This window comes from Mobula hypostoma, chromosome 22, assembly GCF_963921235.1.
Source record: "Mobula hypostoma chromosome 22, sMobHyp1.1, whole genome shotgun sequence".
NCBI lineage: Eukaryota > Metazoa > Chordata > Chondrichthyes > Myliobatiformes > Myliobatidae > Mobula > Mobula hypostoma.
Window position 1 is genome coordinate 7,177,564 of NC_086118.1, and position 13,027 is coordinate 7,190,590.

The window sequence follows — 13,027 nt, forward strand, 5'->3', positions numbered from 1 at the left end:
TTGTAGGTTGCATTTCTGATTACAAATACTGTACGGTTTGCTCTTGATGCTCCTGGAATAAGCAACTGGAAATTTACCTTCTTCCAACTTCAGGTAATCTTATCTTTAAGTTGCAGTAAAGCTTGTGCTATTCTTGACAATCCCAAAATGTGGCATTTAATATCTCCCGGCAAGTCTTAAGTACATTATTTGTTGGGCTGACATTTCAGTGGTTTGCTCATAAGCCCCACTGCACTGAAAGATATAACATCAGTTTTTAAGACAGATGAATCTCTGAGTCCTGTATCTCTAGATCACATACATAACAGGGATTTCATACTGCTGCTGTTAGGGACAAATATGTGGAGCTCAGTATATCCTGATTAACTTAACCCAGCTAAAATAAAATTAACTTTATTGTGAGATATATTTGAGAGCTAAATGGCAGTTATTTGTGTGTTTATATGTCAGTCTCTGTAATTCATTGTTTTTAGAAGTATTTTGATGATTTTTGAGGTTTAACTGGAGACTCTCTAGTTACGGTGTTCTGTTATTCTTTTTGTGCCTGTCTGCCTGCATGTTTGTTGACTAGTCTTTGAGGCAGCTTTGATCTTTTTTAAAATGTGTCCCAAGGTCTCAGAAAGGAAGACTTTTTGGGTTAACTAGGTAAGATTTGCCTCCGGTAATTCAAAACCAGGTTCTGAATTTGTGAAGTTTTACAACTGAGTGGATAGCTAAGCCATTTTGAGGCATTAAGAACTAATCATACTGAAGTCCTCTTGAAGATGGCAGATGTACTTTTGCTAAAGGATATTAATGATCAGAATGCTTTAACTTTTTAGAATAATGTTCTCTTATTGGCAGACTAATCTAATTAATCGACATTAAGTCCAGTTATTTTTGTAGTGTATATGAACCTGTGTTTGGATCAATACCTTCAGAATGCTGTTCCCAAGACATAACATTGCTACTGAGTTGTCTCCTGCTTGTATCCATGCTTTAATTTCCATTCACAAGTGATGCTATGTTTGTTGATTTCAATCTTAATGGGGATGTGTATGTGTGTATATGTATGTGTGTGTATAAAGAAGATAATTATAGTTTGCAATGATTGTTTTTTATGTTTAGGTGAATGGCGTTCTGCCAATTCTTCCCTTGTTCTTCCCTGTGGTGTGGGTGTTGGTCACGGCCTATGGAGAAGCTAGAGTTCTAGCACAGTTCAGCAAGGCTCCTCCTGTTGGCCTGGTAAGTTTTCTCCCATCTCAAACAGCGGATGCCAGTAGCTTAGATAGGTGCAGAGGAGGCCAAAACTTGCTGACATCATTTTAAACAAACTTTTAATAACCTTTCTTGATGATCATTCAAAATGTTTAAAGCTTTTGTATAGCTATATAGATCTGTTTTGTGAAATCATTGCTCATTAATTAAATTGATACAGAAAATTTAAGCTTGTATTTGTGGGATGAAAATATATCCCTACATCAGGCAGCAATGCCTGTTTAAGGATTCTGTGATGGTTTGTTTGTCAAAGTTTTTGGACCTGATAAGGAGTGTATCTGAATACGTTTGTATTGTGTGGGGTTAATAGTTCCGCCGTCTGGGTGTGAAGAGTGCTATGTGAGTAGCCTGTGTTGAGTGTTAATCCCAGATTGCCTGAATTTCCTGAATTTTAGGAATCCCAAAAGGTAACTTCTTCAAGATGGAAGATTAATATGTTTTGGATAACGTGTTCAGGTTAATATGTACAATGCAGGAGCAGGCTATTCTGGTTCAAGTTGATATACAAATGCAAAATATTAGAAATGCTCGGTATAAGTGTCAGTGGAGATAGAAAAAGTGAATGAACTCGTTAAGACAATTGCCTTTTGTCAGTTGACCTTATTATATGGACAAGTGCATGTATCCATGGGAGCAATGAAAACTTACTTGCAATGTCAACATAGGTACATAACATCCAATAAGCAGCATTCAACAGAAAAATAAATTATATACAATATTTTACACGAAAACGTAATTTGAACAAAAAATGCCCATTTTGGTAGTCAGATTCTTCATTGTGTTGCACTGCTAAACTGTAGCTATTGCTAAATATAATGTAGATTACTGATCACTAGTTTTGATACTCCACGATACTGGGGTGTGAGTTCAGTAATTCAACTTGCTATTTACTGATGCTTCTTTCCATGCAGCTGGCGAAATTCTCCGAGGATACACTCAGCAGTTACACAGAAGTGGTTTCTTCAAAGGTAGAGTCCTTTGGTTACAGCAAGCTCCAGACTTTCTTGGGTTCTGAATCTGTATTCATCTGATGCAATATTTCATTCAGGTTTTGTTGCTTTGTTGTGAAGCAAAGCATGTGTTGTAGAAGATGGGGTGAAGAAATATAAATTTGTCAATAAAACTTGGTATTTTCCTTGGCAACTATTACCAACCTTGTATTTCAATCAGTTTCATATTTCATTCTGTGTGCTCCTGTTTTCCTTGTGTCCAACCAAGTTGGTTGCTGGCAATCTTACTGGGATGTAAATTGCCTGTGGTTAAAACACCTCTGCAAGTGTGGCAGTGTGGTGACCAATTACAATGTTGAATTTAATTTCCCATTCAATCCAGAATTGTCATTTGAACAATGTGAAATCACAAGTCTGCCACAAGTGCTATTGCTTTGGACAGAGCATTGAAAAATGGCATAAGTTATTTATCAGATTTTATAATGCCTGTTTATACCTCTGTGAATGGCTAAGCCCCTACTGTAATCCTTCCTCTCTGGGATCAAGCTCTTGGATTACCCAGGGAGGAAGGAAATTTTTCTTTTAAAAAGGGGTCCTAAACCAAGTTAGGTTTTTGACATTTCTTGTATTTCATTTTGGAATTGTTAATGCATCCCAGCTAGATGCCAGCTCTAGCTGTTTGGTTGTTTAAATATTTTTGATTGAAAAGTAAATGACTGAAAGAAATCAAGGAAGATAATGTGATGTGGCCTTCCCTCCTATGCAGCTGCTTTGATTGCATTTTTTCCTATATTTAGAACGAGAGAAAGAAGAATGTGTAATATCATACTCATAATGAGGATGTCTATGGGAACTTTATAAACAATATTCTGCATAATCTCTCACAATTTTCTCCTCATTACTCAGTCAAGTTAGTGTAATATATTTTGCTAGTTCTGCAGAATAAGGGGCAAAAGAATGCTGTTTTAAATTATGAGCAGCCCTGTTCTTGAGTTCTGTAGCTATCCAGATAATGACATGGGGGAGAGCATTTGTGAGAATGATTTGCAAAAGAAGTGTTAATGGAGTTAGATTGATTGGCTTGAGCCAAGGGATGGGGTGCTGCATTCTGAATGGAGAGGCTGTGAACTGAAGGGGGATCTGGTGATCATGAAAGGGGAGGCAGGAGCCTGCATTTTCCACTTTTTATATGGGGAATGCAATAGCTGTTGAATAACCGTAATATAAACTTCCCAAACATTTCAGTAATGCAGGAATTTTGTACGTGCACCAGAATGTTTTTTTTTGGTGGGGGGCGGGGAATGCTCCTGCTTTCTGTTCTGTACTTGGTTAAATACTCATCTTCCACAACAGGAAATGATGCTCTGTATTTGGAGTCACTTCTGGTCACTACTACGAGGAAAATCTCTTACCCTCTGCTACACTTCTAGTCTGCTTCAGAACTTGGGCTCTGTAACGGTCAGTACATTTATCTAGTATTATGGACATATTCTTAACCTGATGTCAGAGGTAACACAAACATTTTGTGAAAAGCAGTGATGGATATTGGTGTAATTACCTCTCACATTTCTTTATGACATAAGCCATCTGGCCTGTCAAATCTTTGCTAGCTGTCACAACATTTTCATCAGTTCCATTGCCCCATTTATTTCCCTGTAACCTATCTCAAGTGCCTTTTGATTTTGCTGCTATCCTGGAGGCAATGTTTACATTAACCAATAGCCCAACAACCCATAAATATGAAGGAACTGGAGCACCTGGGAGAAGCCCAACTAATCACGGGGAAAATATGAAAACTCTATAGGAAAGACATCCAAGATCATAATTTCATCCCCATTTCTAGGAGTAGTAATGATGTTCTCTGGTAATATGATCATTGAAAAATCAACAAAGAAATTATCTTTTGCTTCTTTTAATTTTAGTGGAAGAGGTAAAACACCAGTATATTGCAAGAAAGTTTATGTTTAAGTGGCATTGGTTAAGAATGTTTTTAGCACGTCTACACTGCTTGATATAATTTTGTTTCTCTGCTGCTGGAGCCATAACACGGTCCATCCTTTATCAGTGAGCACTTATGATATAAGTATGTGGATTCTGTTTAATCTTGGCCAGTTTAGCAGATTGTTGTAGCAGATTTGATTTCAGATTTTGTGGATATTTTGCTGTGTTGATATTATTCGTATATGTTATTATTCAAATAATATCTGAATTATTACCTTTTTATAAGCAAATGCTAACTCTAAATAGAGTGTTACTGAACAGATAGTTCCTCTGGCATATCTAATCTTTGTATGTCAGTAATTTGCCTTCCAGAGAAGGTTACTACTAAAGTTAAAAAAACTCAGTTTTTGCATGTTACGTTTATATATCTGCTTTGAATGTTACATTTCACTTTGATATTCTTTAGGTATATCTACTCAGTCATTAGCATGCAAGATTCCACTTGTGTCAGAATCAGGTTTAGTATCGCTGGCAGCAGTACATTGCAATACTTAATTTTTTAAAAAAAATTACAGTAAGAGTATATTTAAATTAAACAAGTGCAAAAACAGGAAAAGAAATAGTGATATATTCATGGCTTCATTGTCCATTCAGAAATCTGACGGCAGAGGGGAAGAAGCTGTTCCTGAAACATTGAGTGTGTGTCTTCAGGCTCCTGTACCACCTCCTTGATGGTAGAAATGAGAAGAAGGCATATCCTGGATGATGTGGGTGAATGCTCCCTTTTTGAGGCATCGTCTTTTGAAGGTGTCTTTGATGGTGCTGGCTGAGTTTATAACTTTCTGCAGTTTTTTTTTGATCCTGTGTAAGGGCCCCTCCAAAAGAGTCAGTTATGCAACCAGTTAGAATGCTCTCCAGGGTACATCTGTAGAAATATGCAAGTATCTTTGGTGACAAACCAAATCTCCTAAAGCAACTAATGAAATATAGTTGCTGTCATGCCTTCTTTCTAATTGCATCAATGTGTTGATCCCAGGATAGGTTTTCATGCGGCTCGCCCTTTCCACTGCTGGCCCCACAATAAGGACTGGTGTGTGTTCCCTTGACTCCCCTCCCTGAAGTCTACAGTCAATCCTTGGTGTTCCTGATGTTGAGTGCAAGATGGTTGCGACAAACTCTTTTTCAATCTTTTTTATTGAGTTTCAAATTGCTAAACATAACAATGATAATGATACAAAGAGATCGGAATTACATTAGTAACGGTTAACGTATACAGACACAGACCCCGAGTAACATATTTAATTTAAACCTCCCAATCTCTTAATAACAACGTGAAAAAGATTCCAAAAAAACGTTTTTACCCCCTACACTAAAAAAAACAAAACAAAACAAAAACTGGGCTGCCATATTTCATCGGTTAAAATCATTATTTGTCATGAACTCCGCTCCTCTATATGCAACAAAAAGTTATTAAAAAGGATTCGGAAAAGGTCAGCTTACATCATATGAAGATGTTGAATAAATGGCCTCCAAGTTTCGTCAAATTTAACCGAAGGATCAATGGTACCACTCCTAATTTTTTTCAAATTTAAGCATGTTATAGTTTGGGAAAACCATTGAAATGTAGGGGGATTAGAATCTTTCCATTTAAATAAAATGGATCTTCTGGCTATTAATGTAACGAATGCAATCAAACGACAAGCTGAAGGGGATAAATGACTAAAGTAATCCAAAAACTGCAGTAATAGGATGAGGTTGTAAAGCAATACGTAAAACTACTGAAATAATATCAAAAATGTCTTTTCAATGTTTTTCCAAAAGACGGCAAGACCAGAACATATGCGTCAAGGAAGCTACCTCATAATTACCTCTGTCACAGACAGGATTTATATGACCATAAAGATGGGCTAACTTATCCTTAGGCATATGGGCCCTATGAACCACCTTAAGTTGTATCATAGTGTGTCTAGCACACGTTGAAGAAGTGCTAACTAGTTGGAGAATTTTCTCCCATTTCTCTATGGGTAAAGATACCTGAAGTTCTCTTTCCCATTCATTCTTAATTTTATCAGCCATACCTAAACGTATTTTCGTAACTAAATCATAAACAATTGCTATTAAACTCTTCTGATAGGGGTTTAAACCTAAAAAATTTTCTGTAATTTCAATTTGATGTGTTATCGGAAAAGTAGGAAAATAATCTTCAAAAAGTTTCTAATCTGTAAATATCTGAAAAAATGTGATCTAGGCAAATTATACTTATTAGACAACTGTTCAAAGGACATGAGACAATTATCCATGAATAAATCACGAAAACATATTATTCCCTTTGTTTTCCATAAAAGAAAAGCTTGATCAGTTCTGGATGGTTGGAAGAAAAAGATTAGATATAATAGGACTTGATAGGATAAATTTATTCAACCCAAAAAATTTATGAAATTGAAACCATATTCATATTGTATGTTTAATTATTGGATTAATCGTTTGTTTATTCAGTTTAGTAAGTGCAAAGGGAAGCGAAGCCCCTAAAATAGAAGCCAATAAGAACCCCTGTACAGACTCTCACTTGGGGTTCACCCCTCGTGGACATTGAATTTCATCCAAATCTTGTGTCCAGAACGTTAGGTATTGAATATCAATTGCCCAATAATAGAATCTAAAGTTCGGCAATGCCAAACCGCCATCCTTTTTTGATTTCTGTAAATATTTCTTACTTAATCTAGGATTTTTATTCTGCCATATATATATAGAGAAATTTTAGAATCAATAATATCAAAAAAGGATGTATAGATGAAGATTGGTACCACCTGAAATAGATACAGAAATTTAGGTAAAATAATCATCTTAATAGCATTGATTCGACCAATCAATGATAGGGACAATAGGACCATTTAGTAAGCAGTTCTTTAACATGATCAATTAAGGGTAAAAAAATTAACTTTAAATCGATCCTTATGCTTCTTTATTTTAACACCCAAATAAGTAAAATAACCAGTAACCAGTCTAAATGGTGATTGGAACTTGCATATTTAATGGGAAAAGCTCACTCTTATTAAGATTCAATTTATAACCAGAAAAACTACTAAACTGAGCAAGTAATAATATTACTGCAGGGATGGATTTCTCTGGATGAGAGATATATAGTAACAGGTCATCTGCATATAATGATACCTTATGCGTCTTGTTCCCACGAATAATGCCAAATATATTGGGTGAATCACGAAGAGCGATTGCCAAAGTTTCCAAGGCAATATCAAATAGTAAACGGCTTAAAGGACAGCCCTGTCTAGTACCTCGAAAAAGCCTAAGAAAGGGGGATCTCTGATTATTAGTAAGTACAGAAGCCAAATGATATATCAGTTTAATCCAAGATGTGAATTTTGGGCTAAAATTAAATTTCTCAAGGATGTTAAATAAATATTCCCATTCAACTCTATCAAACGTCTTCTCGGCATCAAGTGAAATAACACATTCTGGCGGTTTAGGAGAAGAAGTATACACAATGTTCATCAACCTCCTAACATTAAAATATGAATAACGATTTTTAATAAATCTTGTCTGGTCGTCAGAAACAATTTGTGGCAATACATTTTCCAATCTAATTGCTAATATTTTGGAAAAAATTTTGGAGTCCACATTTATCAAAGATCTAGGTCTATATGATGCACATTCAGTGGGGTCTTTATCTTTTTTTCAGAATTAAAGAAATAGATGCTTCATAAAAAGATTGTGGTAGAGGGAGGTCTGGAGGGGGATGAGGACCATCACTGGGTTCCGGCAAACTAGCAACAGAGGAGCTGAAGGCAGTGTGGACAGAGCCAATGAAGTTAACCTGTTCTTTAACAGATTTGACATTGTGGCCCCTGCCCATCCCCCACATGAGCCATCTGTTGTCGGCCCCCAACCAACACATATTCCACTCTCTCCTCCTACCCCTCCTCACAGTCCCCCACCCTGCTCTCATGACTATACCCCTTCCCCACACGAAACCACCACGGTGGTCTTCACAGTTGAACAGGTGAGAAGACAGCTGAAACGTTTCAACCCAAGCAAGGCTGCAGGACCGGATGGTGTCAGTACCAGGGTGCTCAAAGCCTGTACCCCTCAGCTATGTGGAGTACTTCGCCATGTATTCAACCTGAGCCTGAGGCTCCAGAGGGTTCCTGTACTGTGGAAGACGTCCTGCCTTGTCCCTGTGCCGAAGACGCCGCGCCCTAGCGGCCTCAATGACTACGGACTGGTGACATTGACCTCCCACATCATGAAGACCGTGGAGAGACTTGTTCTGGAGCTGCTCCGGCCTATGGTCAGACCACACTTAGATCCCCTCCAGTTCGCCTACCAGCCCCGACTAGGAGTTGAGGATACCATCGTCTACCTGCTGAACCATGTCTACGCCCACCTGGACAAGCCAGCGAGCACTGTGAGGGTCATGTTTTTTGACTTCTCCAGTGCGCTCAACACCATCCGCCCTGCTCTGCTGGGGGAGAAGCTGACAGCGATGCAGGTGGATGCTTCCCTGGTGTCATGGATTCTTGATTACCTGACTGGCAGACCACAGTGTGTCTGACAGAGTGATCAGCAGTACTGGGGCTCCACAGGGGACTGTCTTGTCTCCCTTTCTCTTCACCATTTACACCTCGGACTTCAACTACAAGGGTAGTTAAGAAAGCCTATGGGGTGTTAGCTTTCATAAGTCGAGGGATAGAGTTTAAGAGTCACGATGTAATGATGCAGCTCTATAAAACTCTGGTTAGGCCACACCTGGAGTACTGTGTCCAATTCTGGTTACCTCACTATAGGAAGGATGTGGAAGCATTGGAAAGGGTACAGAGGAGATTTACCAGGATGCTGCCTGGTTTAGAAAGTATGCATTATGATCAGAGTATAAGGGAGCAAGGGCTTTACTCTTTGGAAAGAAGGAGGATGAGAGGAGACATGATAGAGGTGTACAAGATAAGAAGAGGAATAGATAGAGTGGATAGCCAGCGCCTCTTCCCCAGGGCACCACTGCTCAATACAAGAGGACATGGCTTTAAGATAAGGGATGGGAAGTTCAAGGGGGATATTAGAGGAAGGTTTTTTACTCAGAGAGTGGTTGGTGCGTGGAATGCACTGCCTGAGTCAGTGGTGGAGGCAGATACACTAGTGAAGTTTAAGAGACTACTAGACAAGTATATGGAGGAATTTAAGGTGGGGGCTTATATGGGAGGCAGGGTTTGAGGGTCGGCACAACATTGTGGGCCGAAGGGCCTGTACTGTGCTGTACTATTCTATGTTCTACTGCACAGAGTCTTGTCATCTTCAGAAGTTTTCAGATGACTCTGCCATAGTTGGATGCATCAGCAAGGGGGATGAGGCTGAGTACAGGGCGACTGTAGGAAACTCTGTCTCATGGTGTGAGCAGAATTATCTGCAGCTTAATGTGAAAAAGACTAAGGAGCTGGTGGTAGACCTGAGGAGAACTAAGGTACCGCTGACCCCTGTTTCCATCCGGGGGTCAGTGTGGACATGGTGGAGGATTACAAATACCTGGGGATACGAATTGAGAATAAACTGGACTGGTCTAATAACACTGAGGCTGTCTACAAGAAGGGTCAGAGCCGTCTCTATCTCCTGAGGAGACTGAGATCCTTTAACATCTGCCAGACGATGCTGAGGATATTCTACGAGTCTGGGGTGGCCAGTGCTATCAATTATGATATACACGAGAAAAGAATGAGAACCCTTTATCGTTAGGATATAAAAACCTCCAAACTTCTAAGATTCTGGAGTCAACTAAAAAGGAGTTGATAAAAATGGTGGATTTGTTTGGAAGTACCTGACTAGGCGCAGACCTGTCCATCGAGGGATTCAGGCAACAGTTTAAAATCTCCGCCCATTATCAACGTATATTCATTTAAATTAAGAAGAGATGCAAATAAATGCTTAAAGAATTCAGGATAATCGGTATTTGGTGCATAGATGTTAACCATAACAACTTTTTGGTTATAAAGTAAACCAGTAATTAATAGAAATCTACCATTCAGGTCTGAAGTTTTTTCATAGTGAACAAATGAAATTGAGGAATCTATAAAAATAGAGACTCCTTTCACCTTATCCTGTGAATTAGAGTGAACTTGATTATCTTTCCAAAACCTATATATAAAAAAAACACGCTGATTATCCTCCTTCCTTACATGAGTCTCCTGGGCAAAGATAATCTGATCATTCAATCTATGAAAAACTTTAAAAATCTTCTTCTGTTTGATCGGATGATTCAAACCATTCGTATTCCATGAAACAAAGTTAATAATATTATCCATTGTACTTGAATAAACCATATTGTGTGTAAAGGGTTAACCTCACTGCATAGGAAACTCATGAATCAGGAAGAGGGAAAAAGGTTTAAAGAGGAACCAGAAGTTACGACAATTCAGACATATCTGTATTTTCAAATTAGCCCAGATGAAAAAAAAGTAAACTAAAAATAGACCCACCCCCACCCAAAAAAAGCCAGAAAACTGGCCAATAGCCAGCCAGAAAGCTATCTAGACACTTTCCTACCCCCATCTCTCTTGAAAGCAAGTCTCCAATGAAAAAGGAATGTAAAACACCACCCACAGTCAAAACATTGAGAAGAGAATACCATAAAAAACATTTTGAAAGGCAAGATCTTGAAAAGTGAAACAGAATACAAACTTATTAATATTTTTAGGAAAAAAAATCAGTCACCAAATCAGATTCTTAATTATTTTCAAAAACAAACAATTGAAAGTAATAGACTAAAATAATAAAGGGAAAGAAAGAAAAAGGAACTTTAACATAAAAGCATGATAAATATCCATACTCCAAAACAATGTATGTGCATTATCAAACCAAGGGCAAAATTCTTCAAACTTTAAAAGTCCAAATCTACGAACTGATTATTAACTTACAAACAAATGAATACAGACATGAAAAAACAGTAAATTTATTAGACAGCTGAGCTCGAACTTTGATCCTCAAGAAATTGATATGCTTCGTCTACGGATTTAAACCATATACGCGATTTTTCAGGCAGAACAACCCTGAGGCAAGCTGGAAATAGTAGAACTGGTTGGAACTTTCTTTGATAGAGCTCGGACATCACCAGTTTATAAGCCAAATGAGTACAAACATGAAGAAACAGCAAATTTATTAGACATCTGAGCTCGAACTTTGATTCTCAAGAAATTGATGTGCTTCGTCCACGGATTTAAAGTATTTACACGATTTATCAGGCAGAACAACCCTTAGGCGAGCTGGAAATAGCAGAGCTGATAGGAAATTTCTTTGATATAACTCAGACATCACCGGTTTAAGAAGCGATCTTTCTTGCATTACTTCAGGACTGTAGTCTTCAACCAGACGAAGCTTGAGATCTGCATGCACAATAACCCCTTTCTGACGAGCAATTTGAATCAAATGCTCCTTAGTATGTACATAATGAAATCGGAGTTTCAACTCCTTAGGGGGTTTAACTCTTAAAGACCGGTGGGCGCGATCGAGTATAGGGGGAGAAGAAAAAACATCAGAACTGAACACCTCCATTAAAAATTGAGAAAAAACTTTAATAAGGTCACCGTCACCACTCTCAGCATCTTCACTGAGTCCTACTATTCGCAAATTCTGTCTCTGACTACGATTTTATACTTGATTTTATACTGTTCCAGTGTTTGAGTGGTCGAAGTTAATTTGTTTTCCAATAGATCCAGTCTGCGATCTCTCTGTCTCCCAGATTCAACGAGTTTGGAAATTTGTTGTTTTTCGCTCTCCCGCTTAAGTACTGCCAACCTGCCTTCGATCTCCTTTAACAATACTTCCAAAGTAGCAAATCTTTTATCGAATTTATCATCCAGGAGCTTGGAGATAGCCTCCAAAGTAAGTTGAGCCTGTTTAGGCTGTTCAAAAAAACCTTCCTTTCCATTTGTGTTGGGCACGTGGCCAAATGGTTAAGGCGTTTGTCTAGTTACCTCAAGGTCGCTAGTTCAAGCCTCAGCTGTGGCAGCATGTTTGTGCCCTTGAGCAAGGCACTTAATCACACATTGCTCTAGTCTGTGCAAGGAGTGGTGCCCCACACAGACTTCCAATTTGTGCCTCGTAAGGCATGAAAATGCCCGACGCAGGCCTGTCATGGTCTGAGTCGACATTCCCTCCCCTCCCCTTCCATTTCCATTACCGGCTTCCTTGCCTTCAGGTAATGCCTTTTTTCCTCTAGTAGTCATTTCCATCGATTAAAAATCAAAACTCAAGCATATAGAAGTGTTATAAACACTTTGAGATAGATAGTGAAAGGGTGGTAAAAAGATGGAAAAAGGAGCGGAGCAAAGCCAAGATGCGACCTACTCCATCTAGCGCCCCAAGAGAGTCCGGTTGTGACAAACTCAACCAGTTGATCTGTCTTGCTCCTCTGCGCCTCCTTGTCACCATCTGAAATTCAATACTTGTGTCATTGGCAAATTTATAGATACTGTTTGAACTCTGCCTAGCCACACAGTCATGAGTGTAGAGAGAGTACCTCAGTGGGCTAAGCATGCATTCTTGAGCTGCGCCAATGTTAATAGTCTGGTGCAGGTTGAAATAACATCATCTCGCTGACAGTGGTCTCCCAGTGAGGAAGTCGAGGATCCAGTTATAGAGAGAGGTACAGAGGCCCAGATTGTGGAGCTTGTTGATTAGAACTAAGGGTATGATTTGTGTTGAACATTTAACAGTAATCAATAAACAGCAGCCTGACATAGGTATTAGTATTGTTTAGATGATCCAAGGCTAAGTGGTGAGCCAGTGAGATTGAATCCACTGTAGACTTATTGTGGCGATGGGCAAATTGCAGTGGGTTGAGATCCTTAGGCAGGAGTTGATTCTAAAGCAACACACAC

The 13,027-nt window shown here is 38.7% G+C and overlaps 1 protein-coding gene across 7 annotated transcripts in view; it reads left to right on the forward strand.

The window, feature by feature from the left end:
* tmem94 (transmembrane protein 94) overlaps positions 1-13,027 on the forward strand; it is a 166,996-nt gene that overhangs the window by 58,438 nt on the left and 95,531 nt on the right. For all 7 annotated transcript variants that reach the window (XM_063030944.1, XM_063030943.1, XM_063030948.1 and 4 more), the window contains 4 exons: positions 7-93; positions 1,108-1,224; positions 2,169-2,225; positions 3,561-3,665. In XM_063030944.1, the coding sequence (XP_062887014.1) occupies positions 7-93; positions 1,108-1,224; positions 2,169-2,225; positions 3,561-3,665 (366 nt within the window). The remainder of the gene's footprint in view (positions 1-6; positions 94-1,107; positions 1,225-2,168; positions 2,226-3,560; positions 3,666-13,027) is intronic.